Here is a 20876-nt window from a genome sequence, read left to right as displayed (position 1 = left end):
CAATACAATTTGAGTGTTTATGTTTAATGATTAATTTTTAAATCAAAATCTATACTTATATATATATTGCTTTGATCAATCAATACTACAAATAAAAATTCAGAAGAAAGAAGTTCGGCATTGTGTCAACAAAATATTTTTATTTCCAATTCAAAATTTATATGTCTACTTTGAGAGAATGCCTATCAAGCATAAACTATATATATATATATATATTTTTTTTTAATTTAATTTTATTTATTTTTGGCTGTGTTGTGTCTTCGTTGCTGTGTGGGGACTTTCTCTAGTTGCGGCGAGCAGGGACTACTCTTCGTTGCAGTGCACAGGCTTCTCATTGCAGTGGCTTCTCTTGTTGCGGAGCACGGGCTCTAGGCATGTGGGCTTCAGTAGTTGTGGCATGCAGGCTCAGTAGTTGTGGCTTGCGGACCCTAGAGCGCAGGCTCAGTAGTTGTGGCTCATGGGCTTAGCTGCTCCGCAGCATGTGGGATCTTCCCAGACCAGGGCTCGAACCCGTGTCCCCTGCATTGGCAGGCGGATTCTTAACCACTGAGACACCAGGGAAGTCCCAAGCATAAACTATATTGCATTAAGAAAAAATTCTGTAATGCCAATGAAAATTTAAAAATGAGTTCAAGTAATGATGTAAAATTTCTGATTGTTAAATAGCTTGTGTAAATGGATGAGGGAGTAACAAAACATTCTAATACTTAAATCTCTCAGATACTTATTAAAACACAATGTAGCATGTTTATTTAAAAATATCAAAATTTATAATAAGCTGGAAATTATATCTTTTTCAGCTATTTTTAACTTATTATGAAAAAAGATTTAATGTTAACTTAAAATATACAAGGGGATATACAGATTTTCAAATTCTTTCATGGAAACTGAACAAGTTTAGAAAAACAATGTATTTTAGATCTCTAAGTTTCTCACACTGTGGGGAACTGGCTGTTCTTTACAGAAGAGATTAGAACTACACTTTTTTTTTCTTTAAACCAAAGTAAGAGGTGTACAGAAACTTAAGTAGTGAAAAGCTAGCAACTAGACACGGTGATACAAAGTATGCTCTAAAGATCAGGACCTCATTCTGTATCATAGTGGATGTAACTTTGAACTTAACTATTTGGTTTATCATTTCAAAGCCAAAAGTCATTTGAGGGAAGGGGGAAAACTTGGGGGCAAGTTCACTGAGAGAAATAGAAAATTAAAGTTAGTTTGGGATTAGCAGATGCAAACTATTAATTATAGGATGGATAAACAACAAGGTCCTACTGTATAGCACAGGGAACTATATTCAGTATCCTGTGATAAACCATAGTAGAAAATATGAAAAAGAATATATATATATGTATAACTGAGTCACTGTACTGTACAGCAGAAATTAATACAACATTGTAAATCAACTATACTTCAATAAATTTTTTTTTAAAAAGAAAAGAAAATTAAAGTTGACAGCAAGGGACAAGGAGAGCATGGGGCAGAGAAACAACTCAAAATCAAGAATGCAGAAGGCATGTTAGTCTGGGACCATTTCATGTAGGGTCAAAAAGACCAAGAATACCAGGGACTCCAAGGACACTAATGTATTAGCACACAGTACAATAACATATGGTCATAATGATAATTCTGAGTCATCAAGAAAGGGTTAAATTATGCTCTATTCTGTGGAGAAAAAGAGGACTAATTATAACACATTTAACAAAGATGTCCACTAAAAGTGTTTTTAAATTGTTTCAGTATTTAAAGTATTTTTTACTATCTAGAAAATTCACTTGCATAGAATGTCTTGTTTCAGCAGATGCCAGATAAATGAAGGAATACAGTATCAAAATCTTACCTGCTGGGAATTATCACCATTCCCTATGCTGAGCGAATCGGAAGGTTTGTCAATGGGGCTGTAAAAAGGAAAAAATAAAATAAAATCAGAGTACATTTATTCCCCACAACCAACCAAAGCCAGAAAAATAGACATTTTATCATCTTAACATTTATTGAAGCACTCTGATGTAAGACATTAGGTTAGATGCTGGGGACACAAAGAAGTATAAGATAAAATCTCTATCCTTGAGCAATTTACAATCTAACTAGATTCTCAAAAAACAACGGGTGAAACAATAGCTTATGAAAAAAAAAGTATTGCTTAAAATGGATACTAATCCATTATTTAGTTTTGTGACCATGATAAACACATTCCCCATTAAAATTCTTGAAATAATACTCACCTATTTTTCTAGGTGCTTAATGGAGGGCGTAAAAGTTACTGAAATGTTATCTACATTTCTTAAAGGCAATACCTTTTTTTAATACTTCAATATCCTAATCACAACCCTAGAGAAGGCATATGTAAATGTACACACACACACACACACACACACACACACACACACACACACACACACACAGTAGACTAACAGAAAGAAACTTTTGTGCAAACTATTGCCTCAAACTAAAACAGTAAAACTTGACTTCCACAAGAGAAAATGCAGTATCACAGTAAAGTAACACAGATTTGCTAACTTCAAGTCCATTTTAACTCATCTGACTTAAAACCAAAAATCTTTATAAACATTCTAACACTGACCTAGCAAGTCATTTCTACAACTAACTTTAACTCAGAACATGAACAAAAGATAAGTATTAGTACCCATATACTTATTTCTGATGCAATATTATAGCAAACAAATTTAAGATTCCAAATTTCTCAAAATTATTTTATTGCCTGGAAACATATACAAAGTCACCTTACAAATAGACAACTTACTGGTACCACATTTAATTGTTCTAGAAAAATTTAACAAGAACTCAACCTGAATACCAAGTGAATCTTCTGCAGAAACACTGCCAGATGCTCTTGAATCTGATTGATAAGTCTGAAATTTATTTGAAGAGCATCTTTACTTCTTATTATTCACAGTATATCAATAAATCAATTCATATTATTGTCAAGTGGGTAACACAAATAATTTTAAGATACAGCACTGAGCCCACTTAATTTAGAGGCAGTTTGGGGAAACAAGACAGGTACACACCAACAAATATCAGCCAGTGTCAACTATTAAATCAACTGTTTAAACACTAAATGCCATAAATCTTCAGAAGAAAGAGGAACCACCCCAAGTGGGGCAATTAGGAAAGTCTCCTAGGGAAGTTCAAATTTAAGTAGGTCCTTAAAAAGATTTGCACATTGGGAGGACAAAGGGAAAGGGGGAAGAACGGCATTAAAGGTAGGAAGAGCAAGTGTTTCAAGAATCAAAAGGTCGTAGAAAAGGTTGAGAGAAAGGTAAGTAGTTTAGCTAACACATAGGATGATTTTAACAATGGGAGGTAAGGATAGAAAGATAAGACACCAGAGGCCAATGGAAATTTTTTTGAGCACAGAAATGTTATGTAATAAATAAAGTAGTGTTCTAGAAAGATTAATTTGGTGATAGCATGAAGAACAGGCTGGAATATAATTCAGATAATCTGAGATAAACTTGTAATATTTAAAAAAAATTTACTGTGGTAAAATACACTTAATATAAAATTTACCATCTTAACCATTTTTAAGTGTACACTTCAGTGGTATTAAATACACACACCTTGTTGTACAACTATCACCAACATCCACCCGCATAACTTTTAATCTTATGAAAATGAAATTCTATACCCACTAAACAACTCCCCATTTTCCCCTCCTTCCAGCATCTACCAAATACTTTGTTTAGGTGACTCTGACTATTCTAAATGCCTTGTATATAAGTGGAATCAGAGTATTTGTCTTTTTTGTGACTAGCTTACTCCATAAACAATAATGTTCTCGAAGTTCATCCATGTTGTAACATACTGCAGAATTTCCTTCCTTTTTAAAACTGAATATTACATTGTACATATGTACCACATTTTGCTTGTCCATTCATCTGTCCATGGACACTGAGATTGCTTCTACATTTAAGCTACTGTGAGTAATGGGGCTATGACATAAGTGTACAAATATCGCTTCAATATACTGCTTTCAATTCTTTTACATGTATATAAAGAAGTGGAATTGGTGGATCATATGGTAATTTTACTTTTAATTTTTTGAGGAACTGCCATACTATCTTCCACTACAGCTGTACCATTTTACGTTCTCACCAACAGTGCACAAGGACTCCAATATCCCCACATTCTTTCAAGCACTTGTTTTCTGCTTTTTTGACAGTGGCTATGCTAACGGGTGTGAGAAGAAGGGGTATGAGGAGATGTCTCATTGTAGTTTTGAGCTGCATATCCCTAATGATTAGTGATGTTGTGCATCTTTTCATATGCTTATTGGCCTTTCACATATCTTCTTTGGAGAAATGTCTATTCAAGTCCTTTGCCCATTTCTGAACTGGGTTATTTGATTTTTTTGTTGTTGAGTTTTAGGAGCTCTCTACATATTCTGGTTAATAATCCTTATCAGATATATAATTTGCAAATATTTTTTCCCATTCTGTAGCTTGTGGATAGTGTCTTTCGACTTACAAATATTTTAAAGTTTTCATGAAGTCCAATTTGTCTATTTTCTCTTTTGTTACCTGTGCCTTTGGTGTCATATCCAAGAAATCACTGCCAAATTCAATGTTATGAAGCTTTTGTCCTATGCTTTCTCTTAAGGTTTTTTTTTGGGGGGGGGCATGTTTTAGGTCTTAAATTTAGGTGTTTGATCCATTTTGAATTAATTTTTGAATACGGTGTTAGGTAAGAATCCACTTCATTCTTCTGCATGTAGATAATCAGTTTTCCCAGCACCATCTATTGAAAAGATTGTCCTTTCCCCAGTAGTCTGGCCTTGGTACCCTTGTCAAAAGTCATTTGGCCATATTTGTGAGTTAATATTTATGGGGTGTCTATTTCACTGGTCTATACGTCTATCTTTATGTTGATCCCACATTATTCTGATTACTGAAGCTTTGTATAAGTTTTGAAATCAGGGAGTGTGGTTCCTCCAGTTTTATTCTTCTTGTTCAAGATTATATTGGCTATTTGGAGCCCTTTGAGATTCTATATGAATTTTAGGATGGATTTTTTACCTGCAAAAAATGTCACTGGGATTTTTGACAGGATTGGGATTGAACCTGTATATTGCTTTGGGTAGAATTGACTTTTTAATATTAAGTATTCCAATCCATGAACATGAGATGCTGTTTTCATTTATTTATGTGGCTTTTTAAATTTCTTTCAGCAATATTTCATAGTTTTCTTGTACAAGTCTTTCACTTCCTTGGTTAATTCCTAAGTATTTTATTCTTTTGATCCTACTGTGAATGAAATTGCTTTTGTAATTTCTTTTCAGATTGTCCACTGTTCATGTTTAGAAATGCAAATGATTTTTGCGTTTTGACTCTATAGCTTGCTACACTGTTGAATTCACTTTTTAGTTCTAACAGATGTGTGTGTGTGTATGATCTTTAGGATTTTCTACATATAAAACCATACCATCTTTAAAAAGAGATAATTTTACTTATTCTTTTCCAATTTAAATGCCTCTTCTTTTTCTTGGCTAATTGCTATGGCCAGAAAATACTATACTGAGTTGAACAGAAGTAGTGAAAGCAGGCATCCCTGCCTTGTTCCTCACCTCAGAGGAAAAGCTTTCAGTCCTTCCACCATTGAAAAACCACTTGCGGTTTTTCATATATGGCTCTTACTATGCTGAAGTAGCTTCCTTCTGTTCTTAGGTTAATTGTTTTTGTCATGAAAGAGTGTTTAATTTTGTCAAATGTTTTTTCTGCATCTATTGAGAGGATCCTGTGGTTTTTATCCTACATTCTGTTGATGTGGCATATTGCACTGCTCAAGTTCCACACGTTAGACCATCCTTGCGTTCTAGGAATAAACCACACTTGGTCTTGGTGCATAATCCTTTTAATGTGCTGAATTCTGTACGCTCGCGTTCTGTTAAAGATATATGCATCAATGTTCATTAGGGGTTTAAAGTTTGCTTTTCTTACAGTGTCTTTGTCTGGCTTCGGTTATCAGGGAATGTTGGCCTCAAAGAATGAGTTAGGAATTGTTCCCTTCTCTTCAATTTTTGGGAAAAACTTGAGAAGGATTGGTATTAGTTCTCCTTTAAATATTTGGTAGAATTCACCAGTGGAGCCATTAGGTTCAGGACCTTTCTTTGTTGGGAGATATTTGATTACTAATTCAATCTCTTAACTGGTTATACATTTATTCATGTTTTTTATTTCTTTGTAACACAGTCTTGGTAGGTTTTATGTTTCTGGGAATCTGTCTCTTTCATCTAGGTGATCCAATTTGTTGGCGTACAACTGTTCACAGTACTCTCTTATAATCCTTATTATTTTTTGTAGAATCTGTAGTAATGTTCCCACTTTAATTTCTTGTATTAGTAGTTTGAGTTGTCTCTTTTTTTTTTCTTAGTTCACCTAGCTAAAGGTTTGTCAGTTTTGTTGATATTTTTGAAGAACAAACTTTTGGTTTCATTGATTTTCTCTACTGTTTTTCTATTCTCTATTTCATTTATCTCTGCTCGAATCTTTATTATTTCCTTCCTTCTGCTTGCTTTGGGCTTATGTGTTCTTTTTCTAGTTCCTTAAACTGTGAGGTTAGGTTGTTGACTTGGGATCTTTCTTATTTTTTTTAAGGTAATAATAGCACTTATAGCTATAAATTTCCCCCTTAGCACCACTTTTGCTGCTTCCCAGAAGTTTTGGTATGTTGTGCTTTCATTTTCATTCATTTAGGTATTTTCTAATTTCCTTGTCATTTCTTCTTTGACCCATTAGTTGTTTAAAAGTGTTGTTTAATTTCCACAATTTTCTAGATTTCCTTTTGTTAATGATTTCTAATTTCATCCTATTGTGGTCAGAAAAGATACTTGGTATGTTTATCTTTTTAAATCTATTGAATCTTAATTTGTGGCTTAACATATGGTCTATCCTGGAAAATGTCCCACGTGCACTTGAGAAGAATGTGTATTCTGTTGTTGGGTACAGTGTTCTGTACATGTCTGTTAGATCTAGTCAGTTTGTGTTGTTTAAATCCTCTCCTTATGCTTTGTCTGGTTGTTCTATCCATTACTGTGAGTGGGATACTGAAGTCTCCAGCTATGACTGCAGAACTATTTCTCACTTCAATTCTGTCAGTTTTTGCTTCATATATTTTGATGGTCATTGGGTGTGTAAATGTTTATCACTGTCCTATCTTCTTGCTGTAATGAAACTTTTATTAATGTATAATGTCCTTCTTTGTCTCATATAATCCTGTTTTATTTAAAGTCTATTACGTCTGATATTAGTATAGACATCCCTGATCTTTTTTGGTTCCTATTTGCATGGAATATCTTTTCCCATCCTTTCACTTTCAACCTGTTTGTGTTTTGGGGTCTAATGTGAGTCTCTTGTAGACAGCATATAGTTGGATAGTGTATTTTTATCCATTCTGCCAATCTCTGTCTTTTGATTGGAGAACTGAACCCATTTACATTTAACGTAACTAGTGATACGGAGTTATTATGTCATCGTGCTACTTGTTTTCTATATGCCTTATAGCTTGCTCCACACTCCCCATTTCTTTTATGTTTGATTTTTCTGTAGTGAAGTGTTTAAATTCCTTTCTCATTTCCTTTTGTGTATATTCTAGAGCTCCTTTCTTTGTTGTTATCATGGGAAATACATTTACTATCCTAAAGTCACATCAGTCTACCTTAAATTTATACTAACTTAACTTTCATAATATACAAAATCTCTGCTCTTTCACAGCTTTATCCCTATCTCTTTTGGTTACTGATGTCACAAAATTACACCTTCATACATGGTGTGCCCCCAATAATTCTTTTAAATGCAGTTTCTTAAATGATGTAGAAAACAAGATTTGAAGTCACAAACCAAAGTTACAGTAATACTAGCTTTTACACTAAAGTACTGGACCTTAAATGTACTAACCCCGGGCTTCCCTGGTGGCGCAGTGGTTGAGAATCCGCCTGCCGATGCAGGAGACACGGGTTCGTGCCCTGGTCCGGGAAGATCCCACATGCCGCGGAGCAACTAAGCCCGTGAGCCATGGCCGCTGAGCCTGCGCGTCCGGAGCCTGTGCTCCGCAACGGGAGAGGCCACAACAGTGAGAGGCCCGCATAACGAAAAAAAAAAAAAAAAAAAAAAAAAAAAAAAAATGTACTAACCTCAAGTCATACAGGAAGAAAAAAGTATAGTGACAAACCATTGTTATAATAACACTAGTTTTCATAATAGCTCACTTATTTACTTTTATTGAGATCTTTATTTCTCCATACAGCTTTGGGTTACCATCCAGTGTCCTTTCATTTCATCTTGCAAGACTACTTGAGCATTTCTTGCAGGGCAGATCTAGAGGTCCTGAGCTCCCTCAGCTTTTGTTTATTTGGGAATATCTTAATTTTTCCCTCACTCTTTGAGGACAGTTTTGCTGGACAGAAGATTCTTGGCTGGTGTATATGTGTATTTTTTTCCTTTTAGCACTCTGAATATATCAGCCCACTGCCTTCTGGCCTCCAAAATTTCTAATGAGAAATCTGCTGATAATCTTACTGAAGATCCCCTTCTATGTGATGATTTTCTTCTGCTGCTTGCAAGATTCTCTCCTTTGTCCTGATTATCATGTCTCAGTGTCTCACTGTGGATCTCTGAATTTACATTAGAATTTGTTAAGCTTCTTGGATGTTTATATTTAGCAAATCGGGGAGGTTTTCAGTCATTATCTCTTCAAATATTCTCTCTGCATCTTTCTCTCTCTCTTGTCTCCCTGGAACTCCAGTAATGCATCTGCTGGTCCACTTGGGAGTCCTACAGGTCCCTTAGGCTCTGTTGACCTTTCCTCAATCTTTGTGTGTGTGTGTGTTCCTCAGACTAGATAATTTCCATCACCTGCCTGCTCAAATCTGCATTTGACTCCTCTAGAATATTTTTCATTTCAATTATTATACTTTTCAGCTCCAGAATTTTTTAGTTTCTTTTAAAAATTTCTACCTTTTATTTTTAAAAATATTTATTTATTTGACTGCACCGGGTTTTAGTTGTGGCACACGGGCTTTCTAGTTGTGGCATGCAGGCTCTAGAGCACATGGGCTTAGTTGCCCCGTGGCATGTGGGATCTTAGCTCCCCGACCAGGGATCAAACCCATGTTCCCTGCACTGGAAGGGGGATTCTTAACCACTGGACCACCTGGGAAGTCCCTCTACCTTTTATTGATGTTTCCTTTTTTGTTCACACATCACCTTCTTGACTTTCTCCACATTTTCCTTTAATTCTTTAAGAATCTTTAAGAGAGTTGCTTTAAAGACTCTGTCCAGTATATCTGCCATTAGGTCTTTTCCAAGGATGGTTTCTGTTGCTTTATTTTCTTTTGAATGGACCATTCTTTTCTGTTTCTTTGTATGCCATCTGATTTTTGGTTTAACACTGGCCATTTGAAATCTATCTAGTAACGGTCGTACCTCTGGAAATCAGATTCTTCCCCCTCACCAGTGTTTGCTCTTTTTGTTACTGGTTGTTATTTTGTTTGTTTTTTGATTGTTGTAGGCTGTCTCTGTGCTGAGAATCGGTCTTAGGTGTAAACTTAAGGTCTTCTCAGGTCTATTCTGAGCCTTCCCTGGACATGCAGTCACTTTCTAATTTTCCCCATTATATGTGGTTGTTTTTGAATGTCCTAGGTCTTAGTGTCTGGCTCCCAAAAGAGGAAAAAGCAAAAATTAAAGGAGTATGGCAGGAGGGTGTCAGTCCTTTAAATCCCCTGAAATCACTTCAGAGAGGAAGGGACTTGCAACTTGGGGAAGGTGCAACAATGACTGCCTGGCTCTTTGTCTGCACCTGTGATCGGAAGCAATAATCAGCATTCAGAACAGAGATCCTCAATATTTGAGAACACGGTCCTCTTTCTCCACCCTGTCTCCCCCAAGTTATATGCAAGCTGCTCCAGGAACATGTACATAGCGCCTGCCGTGTGGCTGGGAGTGGGGGAGGGGTAGCTGTTACTGTGCTAAGAGCTGAAATTGACCGAAGTTAACTGCCACGTCTTTCCCTGGAAGTCGCAAGCCTTCAAAAGACCTCAGAGTTCCAAAACAGTTACATCAGACAGATTATGCAAGTGCAACTGTTGTCCAGGTGGAGAGACTGATTCCTGGTGCTATCTACTCTGCCACCTTCCCCAAATTTGCACTATTCTTATAATAAGGGAATACAGGCTTCAAGTTGAGAGGAAGGAGTCGTCATGGAAACAGAAGGATGAAATCAAGCTATTACATAGGAAGAACTTCAGTGTCTTGATCTTGGTTCACCTCCTCAGTCCACCATTAAAAAGCATTAAATAATAATTTTCAATATAGATAAGGTCAATCTTGCTAATGTCAAGGGCAATATATGAAAATATTATGACATTCAGAATTAAATCTTGAGACTGTTTCTGGATTACAACGAATTAGGATAACTTATATCATCTTTTCCACCATGCCAACTGCAGTTTCATAAGCAGTGATTCATTATCACTTAACGATTTACCTGGGAAGGTTTTATCAAAGATCTCTAGATCAAAATTTCTAGATCACTGTCATCAATCCAAAGACAGCTGCTGAAAAATCAGGATCAGGGCAAGGTATTAGTAAGCTTAAGTTCCATTCAGTTTTAGTATATTCTTCAATTTATTTTAAGAATAATTAACAAATTCAAGGAATAATAAATGAGAGCTTTAGGAATAAGGATATAACTAGGAAGTTTTGTTTTTTAGGTAAAAGGTCAATTAAAATTAAACTTGCCATAGTAAGTGCAACTATAAGTGCAAAAATGGCAAATAAAGATGGGGGACTCCCTGCAAATGCATGTATAAACCCAAAAGAAAGAAAAAGTGTATTTTTGAAGTCTAATTGCAATAAATGTGAACTTCTTGCACTCTGATGGCTGAACAGAAAACACATATCTCAAAGCTACCACTAACAGGTCAGAGTTCTCATAACTCTCCTGGCATCAGGTGTCCAAATTCCTTCTTCATTAAGCTCTGTCATACTAACAAATTTGTTGTTTTACATTCAACATCCATCCACCCATTATCATGACAAGATGGTTAAGAAAGGAAAGCAAACTTTACTAAATATCACATTTACTAATGAAGATAAAGACCTATTTCCTGGGGTTCCCTGGGAATGGCTCTAGAACAGGCTCCAGCTTTAGTACTGGTCCTGGGTTTGGTTCTGGCACTCTTTGTGATACCATGCCTAGTGTGGGCTCCAGTGCTGGTCCCAGATCCAGCCCTGCTCAAGCAGTGGCTCTAACTCCAGACTTAGCTCTGGCCCCCTGTGCCAGTGTGGGCTCCAGCTCTAATGACTCAAGTTCTGGCTCTAGTGGTTGTTCTAGCTCATCCACTTGTCTGTTAGAGACCACAATGAGCCTATGTTTCAGGTTATTTCCTCTGTTCCTGAAGATTAACTCTCTCCTGGTAGTAGCACCCAAAAGCCTCAACCCTGGGGCTTCAGGGGTAGAGGAAGTACAGCAGGTTCTTGGGTAAGTCCGCCTCAGTAAGAGTTTGGTAGTGGTGGACGACTTCAGTTAGCACGAATGACCGCAGTACCTCCTGGTGCAGGGCTGCACTTCATCAGCGTTCAACCAAGAACAGGTAATACCCCCTCCCAATGATTCACTTAAGTGCAAGAGAAAGGTACCAGAGATGGTCTTCAGCAGCTAGCATTCCTGGCGGTGTTGGAAAAGAACTGCCGATTCTAGCGATGTGAGCTGACCAGACGGAACCAGAGAACCAAGGACCAGGCAATCAAGAGTAGGTTCATGTTAGAAATAATCACCATACAGAGGGTATCTGTCTTCAGCTCCTGCTTCAGATCCTGGTAGGTGTATCCGACCATGAAGCTGATAAATGTGTGGTTCCTGTTGCACCCAGCAGTCCCCTATTCTTGCCCTTTCCAGAACCACCTGAACACGGCTCCACCAGTCAGGCAGCCAGAGTCCCAAATTAAAGCCTGACTCTGCTCCTTCTTGCGGAACAAAGTTTTCTGGTTTGAAGTCAGAATGTTGAACTTCTGGAAACTTTGTACAGTTGGCCCTCAACATCCATGGGTTCCACATCCTCAGATTCAAGAATATTCAGAGGAGAAAACATTTCAGAATGTTCCAAAAAGCAAACTTGAATTTCTCTTGTGCCAGCAACTATTTACTTAGCATATACATTGTATTAGGTATCATAAGTAATCCAGAGATGATTTAAAGTACACAGGAGGATGTGTGTAGGTTATGTGCAAATAATACACCATTTTATATAAGGGACTTGAGCACCCGAGGATTTTGTTATCCTAAGGGACTGATCCCCGTGAATACTGAGGGATGACTGTAATTGATGAAGCTTATAGTCAGTGGAGACTTTTGCAGTCAGTGACCCACTGTCTTCCTGGAATCTCATCAGCAGTCTTGTCTGGACAGTGAACTTCCTCCCCGTCTTGAGGATGAGGGGTCAATGGGGAGTTTAGGAAACATAGGGCTGGGTTTCTACCACAAAGGCTAGGAACAGATCTAAAAGCAACTCTGTGTATGGGACCTTCCACAGGTCCACCCCTTTAGTCAGAAGGTCATCCTGATAGCTAACCAGGCAACTGAGTTCCTTCAGCAGCTGATTCAGGTGAAACAACAACTTTCCTCTAGCTGTGAACACTTCTCCAGCTGATCCAACCCATCGTCCAGGGGAGCTCCAATGCAGGTGTTTTGCTGCTGGACCTTCCATTAATTAGGGTGATTAATTGGCCTAGCAGTGCTTTAGAGGCATCCAGCACCTCCTTTCTCCTTTAGTCTCGTTCACGGAGAATTTCTTGCAAAAGCTTCTGCTGTCTGGTCTGACGGGCGCCCAAAGAGGGTATTCTCACTGGGGTCTGGGTCTTACATCGGAAGCAGAAGACATCCTGCTGTTCTTTCAGTTGGCTGATGGATTTTACCAGCTTATCCATCATAGCCCTTAATTCTAGGGTCCAGGATTCAATCTCATGCTGCTGGCTTTCCACAGGTGCTTCAAGGTCTGCCTCTCCTTGCTCCGAATGAGCCCTCTGAGCCTGGATCAGAATTAAAGAGATCAAAGATTGTCTCAGCCAATTAGGTATGGCCCTGAGGAAAGGCCAGAATGTCCCAACAGAATTTTTGCAAGTTGTGCTGTAGTAACAAACACACAAGGTCCTGGATGCATCCACACTCATAGTTCAGTTGGTTTAAGAAGTGGAAGAACAGCATGTTAGCCTTGGAATCATCGATGTCCAGTAATAATACAAAGGGAAAGAGAAACTGAGACACCTGAACCACACAGTTGACTGAAAAGCACTGGCTTCAAGTGGGATTGAGAAATTCTAATAGGTAGTTAGGGTTCATAACACAATCAAGATATTATTTCCAGAAGGTAATGCTGGGTGTATAAATCCCTGCAGATAAAAATTTGTAAACGTGTTTTCATACAGTCTCATTAAAAATCTTTTTTAAGTTCTAGTCCTAAACAGTTCTGAAACCTATGGTGAAATTACAGATTTCTCAGGATTAAATATTTTCCAATTAACCCAACAGTTGGAATCTGGTGCTATGGAGCTTTTCAAAATATAAATATTTATATTTATCTATTGAAAGTATAGAGTATATATATATCTAGATTCTGTCCTTGGAGATTCTGATTCAGTTAGTCCAAATTGAGATACCTGGTGTCTGATGATCACTGCACCAGTGCAAAAGGAAAACAGTGAAAAGGCATCAAGTCTCCTCAAAGTCTCTGAAGTTATTAGACTTTAGAGCCAGAAGGAATCATTAATATCAAATTTAAATACTCTGTTTCACAGATAAAGAAACCAAAATTCACAACTATCTGAAGCAGGTAGTGTGACACAGCTGTGCCTCTGTTTGGATCTTCAGATGCTCAGCCAACTCTGCTACCTTCTAACTGGCCCTTTGGGCAGTTTTGAGTTTGATTTCCTTTTATTTCCTTGGTGGCGACAGCACCAAATTCCTAACTATAGTCTCTTGGCTGCTTTCTAAAATTTGCAACATAAAACAAGTAGACATAGTAGAAGAGTAAGTAAACATAGTAAGTAAACATAGTAGAAGAATCAAAGAAAAAATCATTTTTAAGAACTGGTAGTGGGATAGGAAAAATACTGAGGAAGTCTAGTTCCCTTGTTTCTCACATTCACAAGATAAAAATAGTAGTCATGGTTGTACTAATTTTTGTTGCATTTTGAATATAAAGTAAAATTTAAGCCAGATGTCAATATAATGGACATTTCCAAATTTCTGTCATGTTACTATATACCCAAGTACATATTCACACCGCTCCTAAATATTCCCATATTTATTGAGAATAATTCATTTTAATTTTTCATGCTCACCAGAGTCTTAAATAACTGAGATAAACATTTGCTTCTGCAAAGGACGAATTTAAGTTATAGACAGGAAGCTTGCTTTTATAGAATTTATTTTGATACAGGGGCTTCAAATATACATTAACATTGAAAATATCACTTTGCTAGTAAAATATGGCCACATCTTAAGTAACATGACACAATTAACATGGCAAGAAAAAAATGCCTCAGTAAACCTAGACTAACTGTAGTTGGCAAATATGATTCTAATTGGAATTTTCTCATAACTCCAGGACATAGCAAATATGAATGAAAATAAATGTTCTGATTACTAGTAAGCATAAAAAATTAATTATCCTTAATATTAAATCTGAAAGATGGACATCCACCATCCTAAACATATCATAAGACTGTGGCAACCTTTCAAAAACAACAGCAAAATCTCCATCTGTTCATTATAATTTTGTATTTCAGTAATAAAGTTTGATCTTAAAAAGATACTAAGTTGAATTTAAACACACAATTGCTCATTTGATGTGCCTTTTCTTCTATTCTAAGAAATAAGGGCACCAAAAACTCTATCTCTAACCCTTTCCTCCCATCCCTCCCAACATAACCCTTCCCCTCCCTTCCCCTCACTTATTACACCCACCCTCTGGAAAAAATACCAGTAGCTCTCTATCCTTTTTGAAAATATACTACTTAGGTGGAGCAAGATACCAGAGATGACTTACTAGTTTTCCAAGTATGTATGTGTACATGTGCAGTAACTTTATATATCCAAACACATCATGGGAATAAAATTTAAGAAAAATAAGGAAAGACTGAGAAATAAGTTCAAAAAAATCTCATAACTCACGAATTTTAATGTAAATATCCAATTTTAGCAAACTTTACTATCTACTTAATTTACTAGTAAGCAGCCCTTAGTTTTATACAAAAATAAAAGTAGGAAACTGCAAATCATTTGCCTATTTCAAAAATGGGAATGCCTTTCTGGGGATCCATTTTACAAAAAAAAACGTAGGCTACCTTTCATGGCACTTGGCCATATTTTGGGAATTACTGCTTTATACTGCTCCTCCTCCAGAAAAATTTACACACACACAGATTTTACATAAAATTTCAGAGTTCACAGATACTCAGAAGCCTATGTGTGATTTAACACGTTCTACTGAGACTATTTTGTACAAGTCTCTGGACCATATCCTTTCTAAATCTCAGGGATTTACCAAATGATGTTAGGACAGAAGAACAGGATTCACGCAGTGACTACCCCCATTCTGCTCAATAAATAAGGCACTATGGCTATGGCTTCCGTCTATCAGAGCTCATATTTGACTTTCAATAAAAATATAGCTGTATATATTTTTTAAAGATGTACATTTTCCTTCAATGTGATAAAAACTGACAAATTTCTTTAGAAATTTTCCTTTCACCTTTTCTTTAGCTTATCCTCTACTGCCACCAATCTGTGGTTTAGGGAAGGTTTTGCTTAACCTTCCTTGGAATTTATAGTACATCCACTATATTTAAGCCTTAAGTACCAGAGATCTTTAAGGTCAAACTACATACAGTTATGGCATAGTTTCATTTAATTTATTTAGTTTGATTCATGTCAGAGTTTTTAATTCATATTAGAGTCTTAAGTTTCACCTATTCTAGACTAAGAAATGGCAGAGTGGGAGAATGAGCTTGGCTTAAAAGTGACAGAGACTTTAGGTCAGAATCTGGTCTATCACTTATTTGTGTAGGATACTGGTAAATTATCTAAACTCTGAGACTTAGTATTCTTGCCAGTAGTAAAATACCAATGATGTCTACCACACAGGACTACTGAGGAGATTAAGTGAACAAGAAGACACCAAATTTCTGTTCAACCCTCTTTCTACCTAAATCTAAAGCTGAACGTCTCGATTCCTTTAACGGTGGCTTCTTTGAGCCACAACATCAAGTCAGAACCACTTACCTTGAGTGATCTGCACACCCCATAATCTGTCCCCCAAATACTTGTAGGTAGGCCTATGCACCGTCCTGGGAATATAGCAGCCATCTAGCTACTACTACTCCTGTCTCAGTCTTCAGTTGGTGCACAAATAGTGCCTCAATGTAAATAAAGGTATCTCAAAGCCCCAAACTTAATAACAAAATATCCAGTCCATAAGCATCACTACTGCATGGCTCCCTTACTCCCCATTCTTTACATTTGTATTCATCATTTCAAAGTAACTTACTAATATAGAAAAACAGCATATCTACAGTCAATAATCTGACTGATACACTCTCAAACTCATAATAATGGGGATATGTGTGTGTGAAGAACAAATGACACACACCCTCTAATTTATTATTCATTTAAGTGAGATAGGAATAAGGCATATTATAGAAAATTTCACTTACTAACATTAATGTGTATCAGGAGACCATGTCAGGGTTCAGTGACGATTAGTAGCTATGATACTTTTAATATTTGTACTCTGGATTAATTACAAATGAAAAAAGTACATTTTAAGTTTAATGTCAATGTATAAAGTTCCAAGTTTTGCTTTCTTGCAATTCTTCTAAAACTGCTACTCACTACACAGGAATGCCAAGAAAAGAGGAAAAGGAACCATTCTTTTTCTTTGTGTCCCTGGAAAGTCTAATTCTCAATTTATCTTGAATAAGAAAAATGTCCTCTGTAGGGTAGGACCACAGAAAGAGTTGTACTGCTTGTCATTCTAATTTGGCAGGTCTTCCCTGTGGGAAGAGGAAAACTTATCTACAAATTCATCCCTACCACTGTACCTTGTATGGTGGCAATGCAGAAATGAAGACCAAAGCAGACTTTCAGTAATACTGAGAGTCAAACTTAGTCTCTTACAAGGGTTGGCATGGAAAGAAAACAAGCTATAGGAGCTGCCAAAAAACCCCACAAAACAACAAACCCACAACTCTCTGTAACCTGGGCCATTAACTGTCCTTAATAAATTTGGGGAACTTGCATTAAACAAACAAAAAACAACCCTTCTCCCTCCCCAAAAAACCCTTCCTATATCATGTACTTATGAAAAGCAAAGGTAACTATGTCAAAATTTATTCTGGTCCCAGCTGAGGTTCAGTTGCACTGGTTTTGGGCAAAGTTATCAAATGGGCATACTGTTTTAAATCCCCGTTTTTCTTCTTTTTTTCCTCTACAACTTGTGGCTGCTATGACACTCCTCTCCTGTTACTGAAAGTTACAAATGTGCTCTGACTACACTTTATATGAAGGCAAAGTCAATAAAATATTAGTAAATCTATTAATAACGGATCACACAAAAAAATAATTTAAAGAAAGCTAACTACTGTTAAAATGCTAAAAAGACATTTGGTAAATTCCAATTTTTACTTCCAATCTAAAGAGAAAAGCTCAATAAATTAAAAATAGCAAGGTATTTTCGCATTGTGATTAAAAATTTATCTCAAATAAATGGTTAAAATCATATTTAAGAGTGAATAAAACACTGGAGATATCTCTATAAAAGTAATGCAACAGGATGCCTGCTAGCACCACTTTCTAACACTGTTCTTTAATTTTTAGCCTAGGGATTCTCAAATAGGAAGAGATGATGGTGGGAGATCCGATTTTAAAATGCAGGGAAAAGACCAAAAAAAATCTTTCCTGAGAGACACAAGAGACTTAAATAGAGAGATATACCACACTAATGGTTGAGAGGATTCAATGTTATACTGTAGAATATAAATTCTCCCAAAATTGATCTATAAACTCAAGTATTTTGAAACAAACAGACTTGGTCAACTAATGGGGGAAGCCAGTCTATATACTGCACAGAAAACACTTAAATACCAACAAAACATGGCAAAGAGATATGAATTCACAATGCATAAGTTCACTATGTTAATCAACTATAAATCAAAATGAGATTTTTTATCAAATTGGTAAATGTGCAGAAAAAAATACTCAATTCAAGGAAACAGGTACTCACAATCATTGACTCAGCGGTTCTAAGAGCATTAAAACTATAACCAAAATGCTTACATGAAAAAATGTTCATCACAGTATTATAAACAATAGCACCAAAATGGAAGTAAGATAATATACATCAGCAGGAGATTGGTTTAATAAATTTTAAATACTCACATATAATGGAATACTACACAGTCATAAAAATTGCTTTCATAACATGGGAAAATATTCATAATAATGGGTATTAAGTTTTAAAATGTAACAAATCAATGTATTTTGTGTATATATACATTCACAGGAAGGAAAAAGACTACAAGGAAATATACACTGCAAGGAAGACACATCAAATCATTTTCAGTGAAAATGTCTGAGTATTGAGATCACATACAATTTTTACTTTCTTCTTTATGCTTTTGTATATTTTTCAGATTTCCTTCCATAGAAACATTACTTTTATATTCAGGGAATAACAAATGTAGCAAAGAGATAATCTAAATTTTACATTTCTGCTCTGAATTCTCTAGGGGCTATAAACCCAGAATATGACTTTAATTAGAATGACAACACTTTTAATGAGAATAAAGATGTGTATTTAAAAGCATGTGAAATAAATTTTTACTACAATAACTTCATTCTTATATAATGCACTACAGAGTTAGCAACCAATGAGGTAAATAATAGCATAGGTTCATAATAAAATAAACATATGGGGTGGGGACAAAAAGATCAGTGGAAAGGGTCAAAACTTATCAACCCAAAAAGATTTTAAACTTAGCTTTTATTCTTAGCTTTGATAAAACAAATTTCACATAGTTTATTATATAGTAATTTTATGTTTTGCTCTATGGCCTCATATATCTATATACACATGTACATATGTGTGTGCAAATAAACAGGAAGTATTTAAATTTGAATTGCCTTTATAAATAATCTTTACTATCAAAGTGAATAAACTTAACAAGGACTTCAAGAATTTAAATACAAGAATAAGTTTTGAAGAAACTGACTCTGATAACAATCCATGCAGTTATTATTAGCTATGTTTAAAAATGGCCCTTACATTGTTTTAGTGCTAAATAAACATGGGACCACGATGGGACTATGTAATAACCAGACATTTAAAACATCACTTAAACGAATTTAACTTTGGAATAAATTTTTTTAAAAAGAAAATCGACCTATTTAAATTAATTACAGCTATTTACTTTAAATGAATTCACTTTACAAAAGTCAGACTTAACAAATTAAAAAAAAAAAGATCCTGACACATCAAACTTAAGGTACATTCAGAATAAAGTATAACCCCCAAATTATTGTTTTATTAATCATACCATTTTCTCACAGGCCATAACCAAATACAATCCAAGATGTGAAGATCATCATATCAGAATAAGACTCAATACATAAAATTATAAATTTGTTTAAACATCAACACAATATAGGTCTATGCAAAAATAAGTTGTCTCCAAGATGAATAAGATCTGAAATATGGGATATCCTCCTCACTCAGGGGACATAAGACTTTGGTGATTCCTGAGACTAGACAACCATGAATACTTCTATCCCCAACAAAAAATGCTTCAGATAACGTCCACTGTCCCTTTTACAGTGTTTTCCCCCTCATTACATCGGGAGGGAAACCCCAATTAGGTGACAAGAGCCTTTTAAATAACCCACATCTCTTAATTTCCTTTTTATCAAGGAGAGTGTTCCCAGGGCTCAGGGTAGTCTGCAAATCAATGCAAAGGGGAAGCATCAAGAGGCTCATCTGCAGTATTACCAGGGAGCAGCAGGCAGCAAATACTCAAACCCCAAAATTGTGACTCAACATTTCCTATATAGTACAACAATTCTGCACAAATGACAGACACTGTCAAGAAGGATCCTGCCTGAAAAAGATGTAGAATGAAAAGAGAAGATTGACAGACATGAAGGTAAGGTATCTGATTACACTAATATTGGTACTTACGTATCATACCTCTGCAGTGGTGTCACTTTGTTCTTATTCTTATCAACTGAACCCGTAGACAGTTGAAGAAAATTGGGGTTTAATTTATATAATTCTTGAAGTAGCTTCTGTTCATATTCTTGGTGTTTACCCGCCTAGTGGAAGAAGAAATTAAAACTGCAGTGGGACTCACAAAGTGGCTGGTATAAAATGCTGATGTACTTTATGAATTACTAAAGCTATTCTAAATAAAACACATAAGGATTTGTCATGGTGTCAGAGAAACCTGTGAGGAAAATGTCACAGAACTTCTAGACCAATGAAAGTTCTTGCAACAAAACTACATGAGACATATTCCATTAACTAAGGCATTTCATCACCCACTTTATGTGGAGAAAATAATATTAGCAGACAACATTTTTGCTAGTTTAAAAAACTAGAGGGGCCCTTTTAAACTTACTTCCCCATCTTTCACATAAGAATTAAGTCTTCTAACAGGTCATTATAGAATTTTCTGAAAATCACTGAAAAATCACAGTTTCTCTTTTTAGAAGATTGATAAGTAACACACAGATGAGGAGTTTTACTATATTTTTCATTATCCTAACACTAATTAGCACATTAATTTGTTTTTACATAAAAAGTAATA

General features: G+C 35.9%; 1 protein-coding gene and 1 pseudogene across 10 annotated transcripts in view; both read right to left on the bottom strand.

Annotated features, from left to right (window-relative positions):
- Positions 1 to 20876, bottom strand: part of CNOT4 (CCR4-NOT transcription complex subunit 4) — a 144757-nt gene that overhangs the window by 34964 nt on the left and 88917 nt on the right. For 5 of the 10 annotated variants that reach the window (XM_059073844.2, XM_059073837.2, XM_059073842.2 and 2 more), the window contains 2 exons: positions 20249 to 20382; positions 1841 to 1898 (listed from right to left, as the gene is read on the bottom strand). In XM_059073844.2, coding sequence (XP_058929827.1) covers positions 1841 to 1898; positions 20249 to 20382 — 192 coding nt within the window. The remainder of the gene's footprint in view (positions 1 to 1840; positions 1899 to 20248; positions 20383 to 20876) is intronic. The other 5 variants (XM_059073845.2, XM_059073843.2, XM_059073839.2 and 2 more) reach the window with 1 other exon arrangement.
- LOC136794805 (signal transducer and activator of transcription 2 pseudogene) lies at positions 11119 to 16383 on the bottom strand (annotated as a pseudogene).

This window comes from Kogia breviceps, chromosome 9 (assembly GCF_026419965.1).
Source record: "Kogia breviceps isolate mKogBre1 chromosome 9, mKogBre1 haplotype 1, whole genome shotgun sequence".
NCBI classification, from domain to species: domain Eukaryota; kingdom Metazoa; phylum Chordata; class Mammalia; order Artiodactyla; family Physeteridae; genus Kogia; species Kogia breviceps.
This window is presented reverse-complemented; position numbering and strand designations above follow the sequence as displayed.